Source organism: Nerophis lumbriciformis, linkage group LG09 (genome assembly GCF_033978685.3).
Source record: "Nerophis lumbriciformis linkage group LG09, RoL_Nlum_v2.1, whole genome shotgun sequence".
NCBI lineage: Eukaryota > Metazoa > Chordata > Actinopteri > Syngnathiformes > Syngnathidae > Nerophis > Nerophis lumbriciformis.
In genome coordinates this window covers 44,029,559-44,054,055 of record NC_084556.2, presented here as the reverse complement: position 1 = coordinate 44,054,055, position 24,497 = coordinate 44,029,559, and the positions used below count along the sequence as shown (strand labels likewise).

At 38.7% G+C, this 24,497-nt stretch overlaps 1 protein-coding gene across 2 annotated transcripts; it reads left to right on the top strand.

Moving 5' to 3' along the window:
* The first annotated feature begins 190 nt into the window (after positions 1-190).
* Positions 191-24,219, top strand: ruvbl2 (RuvB-like AAA ATPase 2). Of its 2 annotated transcripts, none has more exons than XM_061963100.2 (14): positions 191-342; positions 1,775-1,829; positions 1,927-1,982; positions 2,094-2,235; positions 2,310-2,439; positions 2,502-2,568; positions 12,404-12,510; positions 12,579-12,672; positions 17,170-17,388; positions 20,195-20,313; positions 20,399-20,518; positions 20,618-20,747; positions 20,831-20,945; positions 24,014-24,219. In XM_061963100.2, the coding sequence occupies exons 2-14, from the start codon at positions 1,775-1,777 to the stop codon at positions 24,040-24,042; spliced, it is 1,383 nt and encodes a 460-aa protein (XP_061819084.1). In that variant the 5' UTR covers positions 191-342; the 3' UTR covers positions 24,043-24,219. The 2 variants fall into 2 exon arrangements, with proteins under 2 accessions (XP_061819084.1, XP_061819083.1); XM_061963099.2 differs by lacking the exon at positions 191-342 and adding an exon at positions 619-785.
* Positions 24,220-24,497: the final 278 nt, after the last annotated feature.

Sequence of the window (24,497 nt, the reverse complement as noted above, 5' to 3'; positions counted from 1 at the left end):
GCAGTGCAGTCTCTCCTTCCCCTGAGTCATCTATTTGTTTATACAGTAGTATTAATTATATATATATATATATATATATATATATATATATATATATATATATATATATATATATATATATATTGGACCGGGCGGAAACATGTTTTTTTGTTGTTGTTGGTTTTGTATAAAAATACACTCAAATTGTAATTTATATAGAACGAAAGAAGGTTTAACCAACATCTTAACGTGTCTATCTCAAATCTTTCACTTCCGTACATTGCCTTTTGCCATTCAAAAAGTGCGCCGTCACCCGGATGTTGCACTCAAACGAACAGAAACGTGGGAATACTATCATATCCGGTAAGTACATTACGCAACAATCGATTAAACGGTAAAGATTAGCACCCCGGGAACGCAGTATTCTTCTTGTGGCTTAGTGACGGAAGTATTTAATTTGAGACACATATGTGTCATATATTGCGGGGTTTAAATCTATAACGTTTACAACCAACAATGGTACAAACACAACTTCACAACTTGACAACTTTTTATTTCGAGATGTTTCCACCTCTCCATGTGTCTAAACTAGGGTTAAGTAATATTGTGTACACATTCTTGTTCTGCATCTCATTAAATTGTAAATATATTTAGGGTGAAGGTTCGTGTTGATACATTTCTTCCGCTGCACTGAAAGAGGGCAGTACTCTTCCTGCTGAGACGTGTTTCTCTTCGGACACATTTAGCGTGTGCACCTTTAAAAGAAGCGCCGCATTCTCACATTTTTGACAACTGTGTCCGTGCAGGTAAGCTTACGCTTAATAATACATACATTTATTTCCATGTGCTGACAGCTTGACTGATGTTTTAGCCTTGAGACTATTTTGTCTACATTAGGATGAAACCGCTTGGCTGATTTAAACAGCCATGCTGCTAACCTGGCTAGTTGGCTAACACAGCGAAAGTGAACAGGAAGCATGTTTATCATACTTTTTTTTTTTACGGAGTATATCCATAATATATTAATAAGAGATATTCCCAGTGGAAGAGACCAGTTACTTTTTTGAACGCTAATCGCTGTTGTATTGGGCATTCACTGCAACAGTCACTATGACAACGGAGTTGAAATAATAGCGGGTTCACGCTATTCACTAATGTTGCGATGATCAATATGTTCAAATTGTAAATAATGCGTTTTAAAATGTGACACATTCTTAGTGCCTCACTTACAAGTAACTGCTCAACGTCATACACATCAGTTGCTTTGTTGAGCAAACGAATAAGATCAAGGGAACAATACTGATAAAATGATTACATTCCGAAATTAGCAATCGGAATATGGATTTAAAAACAGTATTTTGACAAAGCCTTTGTATTTTTTGTCATTAATTTATGTTGCTTTTCCCACCCCACACACTCTGAACATGTTGTACCCTGTGCACAACTTAATGTGCCATTTTATTGTATCCATCCATCTCCATCTATTTTCTACCGCTTGTCCCGTTCGGCGTCGCAGGGGGTGCTGGAGCCTATCTCAGCTACATTCGGGCGGAAGGCGGGGTACACCCTGGACAAGTTGCCACCTCATCACAGGGCCAACACAGATAGACAGACAACATTCACACTCACATTCACACACTAGGGCCAATTTTTTAGTGTTTCCAATCAGCCTATCCCCAGGTGCATGTCTTTGGAGGTGAGAGGAAGCCGGAGTACCTAGAGGCAACCCACGCAGTCATGGAGAGAACATGCAAACTCCACATGCACAACATAATCAGACCTTTAACTATTACAGATGTCGACTCCTAAAGTTCCAGAGGTTCGTGACATCACCCGGATTGAGAGGATTGGTAATAATGCAATTTTGAAGCTCTCCTTTATAAGTACTTTGTGCTATCCCACAAAAAAGCTGTATATGCAAGTTCATGATTTTAACCTTGTCTCCAGGTGCACATTCTCACATCCGTGGCCTGGGTTTGGATGATGCTTTGGAACCGAGACAGGTAGTGTCAAGCAGTTGGTTTAATTAAAACACATGCACAAATTTGTAGCCTTTGACTCTGAAATCATAATTGTGCACTGAATTGTGTTACATGGTTAATGATCCCTCACAGGTGTCTCAAGGTATGGTCGGCCAGCTGGCCTCTCGACGGGCAGCAGGAGTCATCCTGGAGATGATTAAAGTTGGCCACATAGCTGGCAGGGCAGTGTTGATTGCTGGGCAACCTGGCACTGGAAAGACTGCCATCGCTATGGGTGAGGACTGAATGGACGCTGGATGATTCCATGCTCTTGTATTGCCAACTAAATGGTGGTTTACCTGCTTACAGGTATTGCTCAGAGCCTCGGCACTGACACGCCCTTCACAGCCTTGGCCGGCAGTGAGATCTTCTCCCTGGAGATGAGCAAGACAGAGGCACTTAGCCAAGCCTTTAGGAAAGCCATTGGAGTGAGGATCAAGTGAGTGATCACTGTCACCCACAGGCATTGCAACAACGTTCACTGCTGGATTTCTTTTACAGAGAAGAGACTGAGATCATCGAAGGGGAAGTGGTGGAAATCCAGATTGATCGACCAGCCACTGGAACGGTAAGCAGACTTCAAAGTTTTTTTGTTTTCAAGTTTTCCATACATGCAGTGTTGGTCATCTTACCTTAAAAAAGTAATTATAGTTACAAATTACTTCTCCCAAAAAGTAATTGAGTTAGTAACTCAGTTACCTCATTGTAAAAGTAACTAGTTACTCAGCAAAGTAACCGAGACGTTATTTTTAATTTCCTTTATTAGCTTTTACGTTTGACATTTCATCTTTAACGTCAAATATGTTTGTATTAACTGATTGAAGAATAAAAACACCGTATTTTACAGGCCTCAAATTTTAACTTTTTAAGGTCAAGGCAAGTGTTGCCTTAAAGGAGGGCTCATATTTTTTATATATATATACAACATTTTTAAAACTACATTACACTATATATATATGTATGTATATATGTTTGTGTGTGTGTGTGTGTGTGTGTGTGTGTGTGTGTGTGTATATACAGTCGTGGTCAAAGGTTTACATACACTTGTAAAAAACATACTGTCATGGCTGTCTTGAGTTTCCAATAATTTCTACAACTCTTAATTTTTTTGTGATAGAGTGATTGGAGCACATACTTGTTTGTCACAAAAAACATTCAAAAAGTTAGTTTTTTTTAATGAATTTATTATGGGTCTACTGAAAATGTGACCAAATCTGCTGGGTCATAAGTATACCTACAGCAATGTTAATATTTGGTTACATGTCCCTTGGCAAGTTTCACTGCTATAAGGCGCTTTTGGTATCCATCCACAAGCTTAAGGATAGCTTCTGGTTGATGTGTTCAGCTAAATGTGTTGGTTTTCTGACATGGACTTGTTTCTTCAGCATTGTCCATATGTTCTCCATGGGGTTTAAGTCTGGACTTTGGGAAGGCCATTTTAAAACCTTAATTCTAGCCTGATTTAGCCATTCCTTTACCACTTTTGACGTGTGTTTGGGGTCATCGTCCTGTTGGAACACCCAACTGCACCCAAGACCCAACCTCCGGGCTGATGATTTTAGTTTGTCCTGAAGAATTTGGAGGTAATCCTCCTTTTTCATTGTCCCAATTACTCTCTGTAAAGCACCAGTTCCATTGGCAGAAAAACAGGCTCAGAGCATAATACTACCACCACCATGCTTGACGGTAGGTATGGTGTTCCTGGGATTAAAGGCCTCACCTTTTCTCCTCCAAACATATTGCTGGGTATTGTGGCCAAACGGCTAAATTTTTGTTTCATCTGACCACAGAACTTTCCTCCAGAAGGTCTTATCTTTGTCCATGTGATCAGCAGCAAACTTTAGACGAGCCTTAAGGTGTCGCTTCGAGAGCAAGGCTTCCTTCTTGCATGGTAGCCTCTCAGTCCATTGCGATGCAAAACACGCTTGACTGTGGACGAGGGCTGGGCGATATATCGATATACGCGATATATCGCGGGTTTGTCTCTGTGCGATATAGAAAATGACTATATCGTGATATATCGAGTATACGTTCTCACGCAGTTGCTTTTAGCTGCGGGCATTACACTACAGGCTCTCCTCGCACTTTCCGGTCTCTCCTTCTCACAGACAGCAAGCGCACCTTCTTACACACGTCACATGCTGTCACGTCATACGTCACATACGTATTCGCCCTCCCCGAGCAGAGAGGTAGCAGCATGGCTAACGTTAGCTGTGATGCTAGCGGAGTGGTGCGAGCGACAATACAAGAGAAATAAGGTGCGAATCTGGTAACAAATGGAGGAATAATTAATTCCCAAGAAAAACAGCAGGGGGTCCATCGTCTGGCGGTGGTTTGGCTTCAAGTGGGAATATGTCAAACAGACAACCGTAATTTGTCAAGTGTGGGGCAAAAGCGTTGCTATAAAATGTAGCATTACTGCTGTAACAAACAGTTCAGGGTGTCCCAAGTTACCGGAGTGTGTTAGGTAAGGAGGAGGAGTTTTGTCCCTCCAGAGTTGTTGCCGTAGAGCTGTGACAGAGGGTGTGTGGTTGTGGAAGGAGGTGTGTGATGTTGACATTAAAGAAGCGGTGGCTACCGAACCTGCTCTGATGTCTCCCAGTTATTATTTTATTAGATAAGTACACTGTATTGGCGAACCCAGGACACTCGGCTACACTGCTAATATGTAGCATCATTTGAAAAGTCACCCGCTAGACAATGAAGAGTGCTTACTCCGCACGTCAATATCTTCGTTTGGTGCCACACGTCCACACCATCAAAATGCCGAGGCAAACATTTCCAGATCAACACCGTATGAAAAAATAGTGATTTTTTTAGTTGTGATTTCCTTCTCTGCATGAAAGTTTAAAAATAGCATATATTAATGCAGTATGAAGAAGAATGTTTTAATGTAGACACATAGAATCATCATACAGCTGTGATTATATGCATCAAGAGTTCATTCAAGGCTAAGGCAAAATATCGAGATATATATCGTGTATCGCGATATGGCCTTAAAATATCGCGATATTAAAAAAAGACCATATCGCCCAGCCCTACTGTGGACACTGGCACCTGTGTTCCAGCAGCTTCCAATTCATTGCAGACCTCATTTTTGGTGGTTCTCAGTTGACTCTTGATCATCCTGACCAATTGTCTCTCAGCAGCAGGTGATAGCTTGCGTTTTTTTCCTAATCGTGGCAGTGACAAAACTGTGCCATGCACTTTATACTTACAATTGTCTGCACAGTTGTTCTTGGTACCTTAAGCTTCTTTGAAATGGCTCCAAGTGACTTTCCTGACTTGTCCAATTCAATGATTCGTTTTTTCAGATCTGTGCTGAGTTCCTTTGACTTTCCCATTGTTGCGTTTGTAACCGAGTCTGATGACTGCATCACATGAGCACTATTTAAATGGGCTCAGAGAAGTCAACATGTGTCGTCAATCATAATCACTCACATTAAGTTAACAGGCCATGCCATTAAGCTAATTTGATTTGATTGTAACTTTTCTACATCACCAAAATGTATAATGTATGTTGCTGTATGTACCGGTATACTTTTGACCCAGCAGATTTAGTCACATTTTCAGTAGACCCATAATAAATTCATAAACGAACCAAACTACATGAATGTTTTTTGTGACCAACAAGTATGTGCTACAATCACTATATCACAAAAAAATAAGAGTTGTAGAAATGAATGGAAACTCATGACATTATGTCCTTCAGAAGTGTATGTAAACTTTTGACCACAACTATGTATGTGCGTGCGTGTATATGTATATATATATATATATATATATATATGTATATATATATATATATATAATGTGTGTATATATGCAGGTAAAAGCCAGTAAATTAGAATATTTTGAAAAACTTGATTTATTTCAGTAATTGCATTCAAAAGGTGTAACTTGTACATTATATTTATTCATTGCACACAGACTGATGCATTCAAATGTTTATTTCATTTAATTTTGATGATTTGAAGTGGCAACAAATGAAAATCCAAAATTCCGTGTGTCACAAAATTAGAATATTACTTAAGGCTAATACAAAAAAGGGATTTTTAGAAATGTTGGCCAACTGAAAAGTATGAAAATGAAAAATATGAGCATGTACCGGTACAATACTCAATACTTGGTTGGAGCTCCTTTTGCCTCAATTACTGCGTTAATGCGGCGTGGCATGGAGTCGATGAGTTTCTGGCACTGCTCAGGTGTTATGAGAGCCCAGGTTGCTCTGATAGTGGCCTTCAACTCTTCTGCGTTTTTGGGTCTGGCATTCTGCATCTTCCTTTTCACAATACCCCACAGATTTTCTATGGGGCTAAGGTCAGGGGAGTTGGCGGGCCAATTTAGAACAGAAATACCATGGTCCGTAAACCAGGCACGGGTAGATTTTGCGCTGTGTGCAGGCGCCAAGTCCTGTTGGAACTTGAAATCTCCATCTCCATAGAGCAGGTCAGCAGCAGGAAGCATGAAGTGCTCTAAAACTTGCTGGTAGACGGCTGCGTTGACCCTGGATCTCAGGAAACAGAGTGGACCGACACCAGCAGATGACATGGCACCCCAAACCATCATTGATGGTGGAAACTTTACACTAGACTTCAGGCAACATGGATCCTGTGCCTCTCCTGTCTTCCTCCAGACTCTGGGACCTCGATTTCCAAAGGAAATGCAAAATTTGCATGGTTGGGTGATGGTTTGGGGTGCCATGTCATCTGCTGGTGTCGGTCCACTCTGTTTTTGAGATCCAGGGTCAACGCAGCCGTCTACCAGCAAGTTTTAGAGCACTTCATGCTTCCTGCTGCTGACCTGCTCTATGGAGATGGAGATTTCAAGTTCCAACAGGACTTGGCGCCTGCACACAGCGCAAAATCTACCCGTGCCTGGTTTACGGACCATGGTATTTCTGTTCTAAATTGGCCCGCCAACTCCCCTGACCTTAGCCCCATAGAAAATCTGTGGGGTATTGTGAAAAGGAAGATGCAGAATGCCAGACCCAAAAACGCATAAGAGTTGAAGGCCACTATCAGAGCAACCTGGGCTCTCATAACACCTGAGCAGTGCCAGAAACTCATCGACTCCATGCCACGCCGCATTAACGCAGTAATTGAGGCAAAAGGAGCTCCAACCAAGTATTGAGTATTGTACATGCTCATATTTTTCATTTTCATACTTTTCAGTTGGCCAACATTTCTAAAAATCCCTTTTTTGTATTAGCCTTAAGTAATATTCTAATTTTGTGACACACGGAATTTTGGATTTTCATTTGTTGCCACTTCAAATCATCAAAATTAAATGAAATAAACATTTGAATGCATCAGTCTGTGTGCAATGAATAAATATAATGTACAAGTTACACCTTTTGAATGCAATTACTGAAATAAATCAAGTTTTTCAAAATATTCTAATTTACTGGCTTTTACCTGTGTATATATATGTATATGTTTGTGTATATATAAAGAATGTTGAAAGATGGCACCTGATGGCCATACAACGTATGCACTTTTTGTCCATATAGATAAAAATGGTGTTCATGTATGAGATCTAGGGCTGCCAATTATGGCCAAAGTAATAATTAAGATTATTGTTATCAATATTGAAATCATGATTACTGAATGTTGGGTAAAGTGTTGGGGTGTGAACGTAATACCATCATGTCATTTGTAATGTCTAATAAAAAGACCATGGATAAACCCTATTCATATATCTAAAGACAAATATTAGTTTTTTAAAATTCTTTAATAATATCAACTTGTTAGCTTTTTGTCAATACATGATGCCTTTATCTCTATTTTTTAAATTTTGATAGAGGGAGTTTTTTTATTTATTATTTATTTAAGTTATTTACATGTAGATGCTGTATCAGGACAGATTCATTAAGAGTTTGAGCAGAAATATGTCGTATAGGAATTACCTACACACAATAGAACATTAATAATGTGCTATGTCACATGAATGTTTTTTGAAGTACCGGTAATACCTTTGTGACATTAAAAAAAACACAAATAATGTAAAAAAAAACAAAAAAAAACTGGTCTTTACTTTTTGATATCAAAATAGGACACAAAGCAGTTTGGCTAATGAAGATAACTAAGGCTGCAGCTAACGATTATTTTTCTATCGATTAATCTATAGATTATTTTTCGATTAATCGGTTAATCTATAGATTATTTTTTCCGATTAATCTATAGATAATTTTTCCTTTTGCCGATTATTTTTTTATTTAAAATGAAGATGAAAAAATAAATGTAGGCCAGTTTTTTCAAAAGGCATGACTTTTATTTACAAAAAAAAAAAAGTATGGCCACTCAGTCAACATTGACAACATGACAAAATATTCTGTAACAATGTAAACATTTAAAACTTTTAACATTTAACAAAATTAAAAGTAGCTTATTTGCTTTTTAATGTGCAAATATAAAAGTAAACATCCAGTGCAAATCTTAATATTCTGCAATAGTATAAGCATTTCAAAAGTAAAAGTATTGCTTATTTTGCTTTAAAATGTGCAAAAATAAAGATAAACATCCAATACAAAAAAGTGCAAAACGAAATATTCTGTAACAGTGTAAACATTTCAACAAAAGTAAAAGTATTGCTTATTTTGCTTAATAACACAACAATGATAGTATGATTAAAGTGAAAGTTAATTGTTCGTTTGTACATAGTATATGTAACTGTTAATGTTGTAAAAGGTATTTGCACAACTAATTAACGTTAGCGTTAAAGAGGAGCGCGTCTTTGTAAACACTGAACAGGCACGCCAAACGCGCCTCTCAGAGCGAAACAGTGTTTTAGTTTATGAATTTACAACGCAGATACAAATGAAACATTCATGTTTTTGTGTAATGATGACAACGTATACTCACACGGACGATTGACTAGTTGATGGTGATGGCAAGAACGCTGTCGGGTGTTTTCTTTTCAAATGTTCGTTCATAGCCGTTGTGCTGCTATGATAGGCCATTTCCGCTCGACACAGTGTGCATACAACAACTGTCAAGTGTTTTGCTTTTTTCGCTGTGCTTATCCCACACTTGAAGGGATGTACCAATGCTGAATGTGGCTTCTGGATTTCACTCAGAAGACCAGACCGTAGTTACTTTTTCCTTTTATTTTCCTTTAGTTTGCAACAGTTTTTCCAACAAAGAAACAGCTTCTTTTTTCTTCTTTAGTCTTTTTAGCAGTCTTTAGCAGTGTTAGTAGACTTTAGTAGACTTTAGTTTCTTTAGCTGTCATTAGCTGTCTTTAGTAGCCTTTAGTAGCATTTAGCTTCTTTAGTAGCCTTTAGCTTCTTTAGTAGGTGAAAAACCTTTAAGGACAAAACACCACAAGATTAACATGCTGTAAAAAATCAATCAATTATCAATCCCATAATTTACAATTATTAATTAGGCTATCAAACTCTTAACCATTAAACAACTGCAAGAAAATGGACACATCTTTTCCCTTTAAGTTAAAACAGATTTTAAATAAATTGTCTCAACATAAATGCACCAAGATACATATAAAATACATTTAACATCAGAAACACAATAGATAAATGCAGCAGAAAACCCAATATGCAAATACATACATACCTAACCAATTAACCACCTATTTTAGATACATATTTAAAATCCATATTCAATATAATCCATCCATCCATCCATCTTCTTCCGCTTATCCGAGGTCGGGTCGCGGGCGCAGCAGCCTAAGCAGGGAAGCCCAGACTTCCCTCTCCCCAGCCACTTCGTCCAGCTCCTCCCGGGGGATCCCGAGGCGTTCCCAGGCCAGCCGGGAGACATAGTCTTCCCAACGTGTCCTGGGTCTTCCCCGTGGCCTCCTACCGGTCGGACATGCCCTAAACACCTCCTTAGGGAGGCGCTCGGGTGGCATCCTGACCAGATGCCCGAACCACCTCATCTGGCTCCTCTCGATGTGGAGGAGCAGCGGCTTTACTTTGAGCTCCCCCCGGATGACAGAGCTTCTCACCCTATCTCTAAGGGAGAGCCCCGCCACCCGGCGGAGGAAACTCATTTCGGCCGCTTGTACCCGTGATCTTGTCTTTTCGGTCATAACCCAAAGCTCATGACCATAGGTGAGGATGGGAACGTAGATCGACCGGTAAATTGAGAGCTTTGCCTTCCGGCTCAGCTCTTTCTTCACCACAACGGATCGATACAGCGTCCGCATTACTGAAGACGCCGCACCGATCCGCCTGTCGATCTCACGATCCACTCTTCCCTCACTCGTGAACAAGACTCCGAGGTACTTGAACTCCTCCACTTGGGTCAAGATCTCCTCCCCAACCCGGAGATGGCACTCCACCCTTTTCCGGGTTATATTCAATATAAATATATTATTAATTTAGCAGTGAAACACTCAATCTTAAACGCTGTCTACTGGTAGAAAAATGCCACTTTTTCTATGCCCTCACCAGCAGCCAATGATCCAACACAGTTAAATCCAACACTTTAAGTTGAGCGACTTCACCCTCATGATGAAGCAAACTGCTCCAACATTTATCAAACTAAGCAAAGAATATCAACACTTCCTTACTAAACAACAGTTACACAAAACACCGTGTGTATTTAGCCTCCAGACTAAGCACGCTACATGCACACAACTCCCCCGCACCCCCCATCTCACCAGCACAACAGGTGCGCCACACCCACAAAGAGAAATAAAGTCTTACCGGCTGTCCGTTCAGCTTTTGGTTTTGGTACACTTTTGGCACAACTCTGGGTTATCTGTAATGAACTAAACCTTTTTCCACTCTGCGCTGGCGTCTTTTGTACTCCTTGATTTGACACAGCGGTCTAATTACCGGGATCGCGCACCAGCAGATGAGACGGGAGCGCGCTGCGTTATACCTGCGCGTGAACGTAAACTGATCGGCTTTGATCATATAAGCCGACTGGCCGAAATAATGCCGAATTATATACATTTCCTGGGGTTGCCTAGGTAAATAGAGATGCGGATGTGCTCTAAGATAAAATAGAATTTTATTAAGTGGGGTTTGGCCGTTTATTGAAATACTCCCACACTTTTGACGACTTTTGGCGTGCTTTTTTCCCCTCGCTTGCACCGCTCTCATCGTCTGCTTTGCGCTCCGCCATGACGGTAGTGTGACGTAAATATGCAACGCGTCGACGCACAAACACGGTGTCGACGTATTTACGTAACCGATGACGTCGACTACGTCGACGCGTCGTTTCAGCCTTAAAGATAACGTCAAATAAACAAGCTTTGTTCTTCTCCAAGGCCTCTTATCAGTACAACAGTTTGGCCAACAAAAGAGGAGTGACACCTCTCACACCGAGTACACAATCTTCACAGCCTGCGTTCAATTCAGTGAGATGACACAACATTTTAGCTAATATTGATGTTATCTGAACACTGATACAGTTTGCAGTTAAATAAAGGATGAGTGAACATCCCATTAAACAAACTAAAGACTTTATAAACAAATTGTGACAACGTTCACGACACATCAGCTGCTGCAGTTTCCTCACGTCATTAACTCTGTCACAGCAGCTGATGGACGCTGTATTGAGAAAATAAAAGCAACATCAAATAGTTTTTTCCTTCGCTGTATACTTCTAGTGTGGGGACATGTGCGTCCTGTCTCCAATATTGTCCACACCTGTCTCCATCTAAACACAGCAGTGCGCTCTTAAACGCACTGCGGGAAGCGAGGGAAAATTACGTTAAACCAAGCGCTTGGCTCCGCTTACTCCGAGGGGAAATATCCGGAGTAAAGTCTGTGTCGTTGGTCCGCCATGATTATCAAGCCAAACGACACTAGTGTGCATGCGCCTGACAACGTGTTGCCAAAAATGCATAAATAAATGACGTTTTTTCGGTAATTAAAAAATTAGACGGTGTTACTAACCGTCTGAAAAGTCAAGGGCGGTCACGGCATGTTCTTGTCGCAGATGTTGGTCAATTTTTTTTAGGGCATGACGGCAAATGACGAGGGCGATCTCGGCAGTTGCCGCGATTGCCGTGGTTAAATTCGAGGTGTGTGTGTGTGTGTGTGTGTGTGTGTGTGTGTGTGTGTGTGTGTGTGTGTGTGTGTGTGTGTGTTTGTGTGTACTTATATATATATATATATATAAGTATATTTATTAGCGGCTGACATATCGTAAATTGAAGGAAGCTGCAATATGTATTGTGATATAGATTTTAGGACACATCGCCCATCCCTATTTGTGATGCAGCTCATCAAGTTAAAAAAAAATCTGCATCATTTATAATCTAAATCACGGTTTTGTTAGACAAGCTAACCATTTTGTTCTGTTTCTTTTATGCAGCCCTTTTGGGCAGTAAGAGTTTAAAATACTAATATTGAAATACAGTTATGTTTTTATGCTAGTGTTTGAAGCTAACCATTAGCACAATATAACTTTGTCAAAATGTTTTAGGGGGCCAAAGTGGGTAAGTTGACTCTTAAGACGACTGAAATGGAGACGATATATGACCTTGGCAACAAGATGATTGACAGTCTCAGCAAAGAGAAAGTTCAAGCCGGGTAAGTTCATCTTCCACCATGGCAATCACTGTTCTCATACAATATTTCTGATATCTTCTTTATTTCAGTGATGTCATCACTATCGACAAAGCTACTGGCAAAATCAGCAAGTTGGGACGCTCATTCACCAGAGCCAGAGACTACGACGCCATGGGAGCTCAGGTATGCTGAAAGAGTGAAGTGAAACATGTCATAATGTGTTCCTATTAGGGGAGTAATAATTTTGTTTTAACAACAATTCCATTCGATTCGCTATTTATACCATACGATTCAGGAACAATGTTGTTTTTTTTTTTTTAAGATTGATTAGATCCAAAACGATTCAGTCTGCTGAAATTGTTTCAGTAACTTTTTAGTAAAGCAATTAACCAGTGTGACTGTGAAATTAATAGTCGATACTGGACACTGCAGGTGAAGTTTCTTACATTCCTGTTATTTCTTTAAGGGAATAGTGTATAAATGATTTATGGATACAAACAAAGTAAACAACAATTATTGGCCAATGTATTCACATCTTATTTGAATAAAGTGCAACCAACACTTTAAGTTAAATTAACAAGACAAAACCTTTTCTATTCACATTTTCTTTTAAGCAATTTTCAATAAAAGTACAGTAACCGACATTTTAAGATAAAGTTCCCTGCCATACAGTATATATTCTCTGCACATGCGTTGCTGATGAATTTCATAGATTCTATGTCACTGTGGTAACGCTTCTGCACTCTGACCATGATATCAGATAAGTCATACTGGAAATACGCAAAAATTTTAAATTGATTTTTTGCGTAAATACGTAAATAATTAGCTAACAATTGAGTCAACAGATTGGGGGTCCTCTGCTGTGCCCATTATACCCTCTAAAACATCCAGAAACCACCAACAATACACCATTTATATGTTGTGATCTAAAAATCAACCAAATATGAGTGATATTGTTATTATAAGCGCCAACGCAGACGGCCTATTTTAGCGGCGCTAATGCTAACTTACGTTGCTATTGTTGACACACTAAGCTGGCAATTGCTTCTGCTTAATTTCAAATTTGCTAAAAGTAAATTCTAGATTATAATTCATGCATCTCTCACCTGGTAGTAGACAAATGTGGTCATGGACCAAGAGGCTAGTCCACTTTCACATCCCCCAAGATGGCAAAAAAGACAGAACAAGGATGCTTGTTGTGACAACTTTCGTGAGGATTGCGATTGAATCTTTATCCAAACGGAACTATGTGAGCGTCCCGTCGGTCGGAACCCCAGCAAGAGTGAAGGTATTATAGTGTTTGTTTTAATATGATTTATTATGGTTAGTTTGTATGTTTAGCACCTAGCAATGCTGCTGGTGCTATAGTGTCACAATAAAGCTGCATCCGTTTAGCACTTGGCTTATAAAACTTATTGCTCAACTTTTTTGTGTTCGGCTCAAAAATATAAGGTTCTGGATCATAATTTTCACAAAGTCCGCTTGATTAGCATTGTTGTTGATGGAGAAGGAATCTTTGGTTCCTAACGCTACGTCACGGATCATGGCTTTATCATTAACTCTCAAAATGGCTCGGGAACCTTAGTGTGATTGATACTATTTTGATTATATCTATTTATTCTCAAACTTTGGAAGTTTTTTGGTGTCATAAATGTTATATATATATATATATATATATATATATACCGTATTTTTCGGACTATAAGTCGCAGTTTTTTTCATAGTTTGGCCGGGGGTGCGACCTATACTCGGGAGCAGTGTTGGGTTAGTTACTGAAAAACAGTAACTAGTTACAGTTACTAGTTACTTTATTTCAAAAGTAACTCAGTTACTAACTCAGTTACTTACACCAAAAAGTAATGCGTTACTGTGAAAAGTAACTATTTAGTTACTACTTCTACTTTTTTTTTTTTAAAGCTCCCATTAATGCCCTTTTAGCCTTCATTTTAGTACTGTTATTGCACTGGAGAATAATACAATCTGTTGATCAACTTGACATACATTTGCATCACTGAACTCTGCTAAGCAATGTGCTCTACATACAACACACAAAGACAAAGATATGTTTCAAAGGGCCAATTTATTTCAGGCCAGAACAAATTGACAAAACTATTTTAAATAGCTGCAACATAACATACATAAGTAACAAACAGCATAATAACACTAACACTAACACTAACACTAACCACGTTAAACCCAGATTCCGAACTAATAAAGGTCTTAACTCATTCTCTTTCTATGCCACTTCAATATGGAATGCACTCCCAACAGGTGTAAAAGAAAGGGCATCTCTATCCTCCTTCAAAACCGCACTAAAAGAACACCTCCAGGCAACTACAACCCTAAACTAACACCCTCCCTTCCACATAATACCTCTTCGGATTGTAAATAATCAAATGTAGACACTTTTTCTTATACTTTCTGATCTCTCTCTCTGTGTCCACTACTTGCTGTACATATCCTACCAAGTCAGTCCTACACTGTTTCAATGTCCATTTCTCTGATGATGCAATTGTTGATGACTGAAGTGTTGATACCAACCAAACCTAACCCCCCTCCATATCCCACACCCCGGATTGTAAATAATGTAAATAATTCAATGTATATACCCTGATGATTATCTTGTGTGATGACTGTATTATGATGTTAGTATATATTTGATAGTATATATCTGTATCTGGACCCCGACTTAAACAAGTTAAAAAACTTATTTGGGTGTTACCATTTAGTGGTCAATTGTACGGAATATGTACTGTACTGTGCAATCTACTAATAAAAGTTTCAATCAATCAATCAATCAACAACATAGCTGTAAAGCTGGCTTCACCTAAGGAAGGCACACGTGACATACACAGAGCCTAACCAGGCAGATTTGAATTGTTGTTTTGGGCAGTAGACGGGATCTTTGATCCAAGACACAACTTACATTTAACTAAAATGTTCTTTTCTTTGTGCTCGACAAAAGAAAAGAGGTGAGAATATCTCATACTTGCCAACCCTCCCGAATTTCACTGCCTCTCCCTGGGACAACCATTCTCCAAATTTCTGCCGATTTCCAGCCGGACTTAAGGCACGCCCCCTCCCGGTCTGTGCGGATCTGAGTGGGGACAGCCTGTCGTCACGTCCGCTTGGCCAACCAAAAAGTAACCACAGAACACTATACCGTATAGGCGTATAGTGTTCTGTGGTTACTTTTTTGTTGGCCAACGGTTGTATTGCGCACGCCCCTCCCCTCCCCTCCCCTCCCCTCCCCTCCCCTCCCCTCCCCTCCCCTCCCCTCCCCTCCCCTCCCCTCCCCTTCCCACACTCAGACACACAGTCACACGCACACACAGAGAGCGCAGAGGAAGAATCAGAAGCACGTCTCTGCTTCGCTGGAATAAAACACACTCAGATCCTCAGTTTCTAGCCGATACAGTAGTAACGCATCATGTAGTAACGGTAACTGAGTTATTGAATATAAAAAAATAACGCGTTAGATTACTAGTTACCGCCGAAACTAACGGCGTTACAGTAACGCGTTACTTTGTAACGCATTAGTCCCAACACTGCTCGGGAGCGACTTATGTATGAAGTTATTAACACATTACCGTAAAATATCAAATAATATTATTTAGCTCATTCACGTAAGAGACTAGACGTATAAGATTTCATGGGATTTAGCGATTAGGAGTGACAGATTGTTTGGTAAACGTATAGCATGTTCTATATGTTATAGTTATTTGAATGACTCTTACCATAATATGTTACATTAACATACCAGGCACGTTCTCAGTTGGTTATTTATGCGTCATATAACGTACACTTATTCAGCCTGTTGTTCACTATTCTTTATTTATTTTAAACTGCCTTTCAAATGTCTATTCTTGGTGTTGGGTTTTATCAAATAAATTTCCCCAAAAAATGCGACTTATACTCCAGTGCGACTTATGTATGTTTTTCTCCTTCTTTATTATGCATTTTCGGTCGGTGCGACTTGTACTCCGGAGCGACTTGTACTCCGAAAAATACGGTATATATATATGATTATAACTTCAAAATATAAGTCCAATTAGGTTCATTCGGTCATCAAAGAATCATGCAATTTTTTAATTCTTATAGCCAGCCTGTGTGTTTATTTCCGTACCTGACAGTTTTGGCTACAACTGTCAGGTATGGAAATAAACACACAGGTTGGCTATAAGAATACGACAATTGCATAGCTTCAACCTAGTCAACTTGTTTTTCCACTCTACTGGTACTTTAAATTATTGTGTCGTGGCTTTTGGCAATCTTGCTGTAGCTGAAAGGTGTTGTAATTAGTGATAATGTCTTGTGGCGTTTGCGTTTGTTGTGAACTTTCTCAGCCACCGTAGTTCTCCGCCATTTTTGTTTTGATGACGTCACAGACGGGCGAAATAGACTTAATGTTTAGTGTCCTTATTTTTACAAGTGTTAAACTTCATATAAAGTCTGCCGTTCTTAATTTCAATGTTTAAATTTTTCTAATATCGATAAAATTGATCAATTCCCTTTTAAAACAATCTTGGATCCATACCTATCTTCCGGAAGGCAAACTTGCAGAGCACAGATGGATATATTTGACATTGAGGAATATAAATCGATCTATTGTTACATTGATGAATCGTTACACTTCTAGTTCTGATTGATGATGTACTTATTTGCTACCTATGTTTGTAGACACAGTTTGTGCAGTGTCCAGAAGGGGAGCTGCAGAAGAGAAAGGAGGTGGTCCACACAGTGTCCCTCCACGAGATCGACGTCATCAACAGCCGAACGCAGGGCTTCCTCGCCCTTTTCTCTGGAGACACGGGTGAGATCAAATCTGAAGTCCGTGAGCAGATCAATGCCAAGGTCTGCGAATGGCGGGAAGAAGGCAAGGCGGAGATCATCCCAGGGGTACGACTCACTTTGTGTGCCACTTTTCACAATACAGCACCCCGCAAACAATCTCATTAGCTCTTTCACTCCCACTCATGTTGGCGTAGCACAGTCACTAGAAATTAACAAAAAGCTAATAGGAAGTGACTAAATTGAGTATGAAGTAAGAAAAAGTAAACCGGAAGTAGGGCTGGACTATTATGACAAAAATAATAATCACAATTCTTTTGATTGATATTGTAATCACGGTTAATTACATGATTTTTCATTAGTTTCAAAGCATGAGTATTTGTTATACAGAAAACACAACTTTAAATATAGTTTTAAAAACCTGGATATAAATAAGTAACGAATAAACCACAACAAGTAAAATAATAATAGCAATAAGGATGGATTTAAATAATAGCGATATAAAACAATAAAATTCAGTTTTTCCTTTTAACTGTTTTTAATTCAGTTTTTAACTTTTATACTTATTTTACCATAGAGTGTGTGGTTAATGTGTAAAATAAAATGTTTGTTAATTAAATGCAAAAAAATCCTCACATTTATTGGTACAATTCATCTTTGGACAATTTTGACCAATATTGTAGGTCAAAGAATAATAATTGTATAAATGTATTAATAAATGTTTTAAGTACATTATGCTTGTGTAAGGTTATTATCAGTGATTACTGATTATCTTATCAGCACATTGTGTCGGTCAGGGGCCAATAGCATCTAATAGATAGAAACCATTGGTAAGTTGCATTGCCTTTTTAAAACATTTTTATGTAGCAAATGCCTTCCAAAGCATCTTTAAAGATGGTGAAATCTCTTCAGCTTCAGTGGGCGATGCTCCCTGTACCACCCAAAGGGCCATTTGACCCCCGGCTGTGATCTGGTGGTGTTCATATACAAGTTGGAACCATTAATGCTGCACTTCATCCAATAAGGAACTTAACCAAAAATAAAACAATAATTCACACTGTTAGAACTATTATTGTTGTACTTACCTGCAATGTAAATTCATATATATTGACTTTCTATTTAAGAGTTATATTAATTTAAGAATAACCATCTTTTAAAATGTTTTATTTAAAAATGTTTAGTTTTTAACCTGAACACCACAAACACAGCAAAATGCATTGTCATGCAAATACTTTTACAACAACTACAGCAAAAAAATATTTCAATAGTCATACACATAGTTAAAGTAAATAAAAATACACAAAAAGAACAGAAAACAGTAGTGATGGGTAAATGATGTAAGTTTAGTGAGTGGGTCACACATGACCTGCAGTGATACTGTGTTGGTGTTTAGTAACGTTGCCATTTGTTAAATGAAAAAAGTCACTACATTTGACCTGCAAATAAAATGTTTATGAAATATGATTTTTGTTAATAATAGTTGTGCAGAAAGGAATGAGCCAAATAGTATTCAGGGGAAAAAGAACATTCATTTTATTTGGCGCTTTAGTATTTAAAATGATCCCACATTTTTGAATGTTTCCTCTTTTTTTTTTTTTTTTAGTTCCATCAATGATGGTGACCAAAATCGATGTCAAACGCATCACGCCACTCCTGACATTGTTTTCAGTATCAGCTGTCACTTGTGAGCCAAAATAAGCTTTGATGCCTTACACTCTGACAGCAGTTTTATCGGTCACATGTAATTTTTTTTAAGTTACACACATTGAGTTATCGAGAGTCAGATGTATAACTTCTTGTGTTTCATAATGCATCCATTTTTTAGTATTGTGTAGCCCATCACTACTTAAAGCTGGGGTACTTAAGTTATATTCTTTAACTTAAAAAAAAATAATTTTAGCATCATACAATATATCGTATCAGTAATCATTTCTGAAAAAATCGTATTTCTATGTGCTGTCTGTGCTTTATAAATAAGTGTATTAGTAAATACATCCCCGGAAGACAATATAATTTGTCACCCTGGCAGTCAACCCCTCCAGATCCGATCACAGGATTTCAAATGAAGGGTGAGCAGAGCCTCCTCATTGGCTGACTAGATATATAGTGAAGCGCGTGCACGATGCAAACTTGTTTGTAGTAAAGCATGGCTGCCGAACATCCCCCTAGTAAGATCGCATTACCTGCGCTTGCTGTTACAGCATATACTGCTAAAAAAAACAAAAAGACTAAATCAGAGAAGGAGGAACGAAAGAAAGACTATGTACATCTAAAAAACCAAAGGAGAGCCAAAACTTGAATAAATATTGGTAGGCGTATGGGAATTGCGGGCCAGTCTTGAACTAACTTTGGAGGCGCAAATGGCTGTTTTCCTTCTTGACAGGTAATCTAATGTTCCATATTCCTATATCATGTGTGTATCCTTTTTGCGTGGTGACATGTGTTTACCGATAGTCTCCAACAAAATACACACTAGATGCAACTTCAGACTGTCCGCATGTGCACGTGCAGCTCTCGTGCGCAATTCCGTGCACAATTTTGTGCGCTTCCATAGAGGAGACTGGGAGGGACTATCACCGAGATGCGCAGAGTGGGGGTGGGGGCGGGATTTACAGTTTGAAATTTGCCTGGTGACACAAGACCCAAGTACCTCAGCTTTAACACTCCAAATAATATCCTTAAGGCTGTTTACACAAACACTTAGCAGTGTTATGTTTTGTATTTACTGTATGGAAAAAGAAGTGAAGTGTGATCTTAATACTAAGGTAAGTTCAAAGCGTGAGGGTGATGTACAGTACAGTGCATGTGTTACACTGCATAAGTAAGTACAGGGTAGTGTTGGTAAAAGTCACATTATGGTGGATTTACAGTATTATCAGTGATTATATTAATGTGTGTGCTTGTATATTTGCAGGTGTTGTTTATTGATGAAGTACACATGCTGGACATGGAGTGTTTCTCCTTTCTTAACCGTGCTTTGGAAAGTGACCTGTCTCCTGTTCTCATTATGGCCACCAACCGAGGCATCACTCGGTATTTTCATCTTTGTTCCTGCACGTTCATTTCTTTGTTTTGTTAGTGTCTGACGCATCTTTCTATCCTTGGTGTTTCCTCCCAGCATCCGTGGTACAAACTATCAGAGCCCTCACGGGATCCCTTTGGACTTGTTGGACCGCCTGCTCATCATCGCCACGTCTCCTTACACTGAAAAGGAGACCAAGCAGATCCTAAAAATTCGGTAATTTGTTTGGTCATGTCTACCACCTGTACAAGTTGTGTACATGTAGTAAACGTGTGATAGTACACGTGGACTACATGAGCTTTTCGTCATTTCCAGGTGTGAGGAAGAGGACGTGGAGCTGAGTGATGAGGCTCACACCATCCTGACTCGCATCGGCATGGAGACGTCACTCCGCTACGCCATGCAGCTCATCAGCACAGCTGGTCTGGTGTGTCGTAAACGCAAAGTGAGTATACTGTCCTGTTTATGCTAGCATCAAGTCAGCTCTCAAACAACATCAAACTGTGTTCTTGCTTGGATCCTCCTCAGGGGACAGAAGTTCAAGTGGAGGACATCAAGAAGGTTTACTCTCTGTTCTTGGATGAAGCCAGATCTTCTCAGTACATGAAGGAGTACCAGGACTCTTACCTTTTCAATGAACCACGTAAGCAAAAATAATGCACTTCAATCATACTTTAATCATGCTCCAGTCATGCCTCAGTAGTACTTCAATCATGCTTCAGTTATACCTCAGTCATGCTCTAACTAATGATTTAGTCATACAAACCCCATTTCCATATGAGTTGGGAAATTGTGTTAGATGTAAATATAAACGGAATACAATGATTTGCAAATCCTTTTCAACCCATATTCAATTGAATGCACTACAAAGACAAGATATTTGATGTTCAAACTCATAAACTTTATTTTTGCAAATAATAATTAACTTAGAATTTCATGGCTGCAACACGTGCCAAAGTAGTTGGGAAAGGGCATGTTCACCACTGTGTTACATGGCCTTTTCTTTTATCAACACTCAATAAACGATTGGGAACTGAGGAAACTAATTGTTGAAGCTTTGAAAGTGGAATTATTTCCCATTCTTGTTTTATGTAGAGCTTCAGTCGTTCAACAATCCGGGGTCTCTGCTGTCGTATTTTACGCTTTATAATGCACCACACATTTTCGATGGGAGAGAGGTCTGGACTGCAGCCGGGCCAGGAAAGTACCCGCACTCTTTTTTTTTTTTTTTTTTTTTTTACAAAGCCACGCTGTTGTAACACGTGCTGAATGTGGCTTGGCATTGTCTTGCTGAAAAAGACGGTGCTTAGATGTCAGCATATGTTGTTCCAAAACCTGAATGTACCTTTCAGCATTAATGGTGCCTTCACAGATGTGTAAGTTACCCATGCCTTGGGCACTAATGCACCCCTATACCATCACAGATGCTTGCTTTTGAACTTTGCGTCGATAACAGTCTGGATGGTTCGCTTCCCCTTTGGTCCGGATGGCACGATGTTGAATATTTCCAAAAACAATTTGAAATATGGATTCGTCAGACATCAGATTCCACTTTGCATGAGTCCATCTTAGATGATCTCGGGGCCCAGAGAAGCCGGCGGCGTTTCTGGATGTTGTTGATAAATGGCTTTCGCTTTGCATAGGAGAGCTTTAACTTGCACTTACAGATGTAGCGACCAACTGTATTTAGTGACCGTGGTTTTCTAAAGTGTTCCTGAGCCCATGTGGTGATATCCTTTAGAGATTGATGTTGGTTTTTGATACAGTGCCGTCTGAGGGATCAAAGGTCACGGTCCTTCAATGTTGGTTTCCGGCCATGCCGCTTACGTGCAGTGATTTCTCCAGATTCTCTGAACCTTTTGATGATATTATGGGCTGTAGATGTTGAAATCCCTAAATTTCTTGCAATTGCACTTTGAGAAACGTTGTTCTTAAACTGTTTGACTATTTGCTCACGCAGTTGTGGACAAAGGGGTGTACCTCGCGCATTTTTTGGGAAGCTGTTTTTATACCCAATCATGGCATCCACCTGTTCTCAATTAGCCTGCACACCTGTGGGATGTTCCAAATAAGTGTTTGATGAGCATTCCTCATCTTAATCAGTATTTATTGCCACCTTTCCCAACTTCTTTGTCACGTGTTGCTGGCATCAAATTCTAAAGTTAATGATTATTTGCAAAAAAAATGTTTATCAGTTTGAACATCAAATATATTGTCTTTGTAGCATATTCAACTGATTATGGGTTGAAAATGATTTGCAAATCATTGTATTCCGTTTATATTTACATCTAACATAATTTCCCAACTCATATGGAAACGGGGTATGTACATCAGACATGCTTCAGTCATATGCCTGTCATGCTTTAGTCACACTACAGTAATGTTTCAATCATATGTCAGTCATGCTTCGATCATACCTCAGTCATGTTTCAGTCATATCTGTCATGCTTCAATCATATTTCAGTCATGTTTCATTTATGTTCAATTGTGCTTCAGTCATACGTCTGTCATGCTTCAATCATGCTTCTGTTACGTACTTCAGTCATGCTGCGGTCATGCTCAATAATGCTTTAGTCACGCGTCTGTAATGCTTCAGTCATGTTTATTCATTTTCTATCATCATAATAATAATAATACATTTAATTTCATAGCACCTTTCAGAAAACTCAAGGTCACTTTACAACAATATCCATCCAGCCATCCATTTTCTACCGCTTATCCCTTTCGGGGTCGCGGGGGGTGCTGGCATCTACCAAGGAATATAAATAAACAACACAATAGAATTAAAATAGGGCAAGTAACTACCATACCTCAGTCATACTTTAATCATGCTTTAATCATGCTTCAATAATAAAATTGCACTCAAAATTATTTAAACAGTTGGAAGGTTAGAAGCAGGGGTGTCCTGGTATGATATTGATATAAAATATCAGTCTGCTTTCATCATAAAATAAATGATGTGACAATGTGTGCTTACATGTAAAATGTGTGATATAATGTCCGTTACAAGCAGTCCTGCAGTGTGCTTACTTCGGCATAGCTAAACAGCCAGTTAACATCTAAATGTCCTCCATAAAGCACACAAGTTTGGTCTAATCTTGTATTTTAGTCAAGTCATTTACAAAAGGTAAACATGGTAGGCTATAGGCCACTAGGAGCTAGCAGATGCACAACAGCGAAGCACACAAACTAGACATACGTAATAAGTGTCCTTCATTAAATATATTGCGGTTTAAAACGGTACATTTGTCAATATAAATAAGTATCAAATAATTATAGTTAGATATAAATAAGCACATAAATTCTCAAGGCAAACACGTGTTAGAAAGTATTCAGTTACAAACGTGTCGGCGTCATTCAACTTACCATTACCTTATCATGAGCTTGATGTCATAAATTAATGTGACCAAAAACAGAATTCCCACTTGATTTCAACTAAAGACAGCATAGGACAGTTATAAATACGTTAATGTTTTTCATACATACCATCATCCTATGTTTGACTAATTTCTCTTGATTAAACCTTTTCTAACATTGCACACTACAAAACAATACAATTATGTTTGATTCCTGCTGATATCGTATCAGCTCAATATTGGTATCGGCCAATACTCAAGGCTCCAATATCGGTATTGAATAGGAAGTGAAAACATATTGTATTGTATTTAAAAGAGTGTGAGAGGTTAACATTATTTTTGTTCTTCCTTCCAGAAACAACTCAGATGGAAATTTCATCATGAAGAAGTTGCTTTATTACTTTGTCAATTTTTAATGTTTGTTCCTAAACTATCTTTCACCTTGAAATCGACAAAAAAAAGTCTCGAGTTATGTCATAATTTGACACATGATGTTTTTTCTTTAATGAACACAAAAAGTTTGAATGTTGAATCAAAATAAAAAAATGTTTTCCTATGAAAGTCAAATGTGTGCTGATGTACTTGAAAAAAAAATCCAACAGTTTCTTCACATTCATCTTCAGAAATTCACAAACTGACTTTGCGAAGTTTTAATGTTCATCTCTTAGGCAGAAATCAAGCATTCCTCGTGTCTTCCTGGTTGACTTGGCATCACATATTTTTTGTTTTACAACAAATAAATCAACTGCTTTTTACAATTTTTCTTTTTGTTTCATTTTGTCCATCACTTTGAGTCTAAGATGTTAATTTTATGTGATGAATTATTACAGTCCAATTAT

What these genes read in the sequence shown, in the direction of transcription:
- ruvbl2 (XM_061963100.2), top strand. Translation starts at nt 1,775, where the DNA reads ATGTCGACTCCTAAAGTTCCAGAGGTTCGTGACATCACCCGGATTGAG. An exon ending in ACGACGCCATGGGAGCTCAG is followed by an intron (nt 12,673 to 17,169) that starts GTATGCTGAAAG and finishes CTATGTTTGTAG; the next exon opens with ACACAGTTTGTGCAGTGTCC. An exon ending in AAGCAGATCCTAAAAATTCG is followed by an intron (nt 20,519 to 20,617) that starts GTAATTTGTTTG and finishes CGTCATTTCCAG; the next exon opens with GTGTGAGGAAGAGGACGTGG.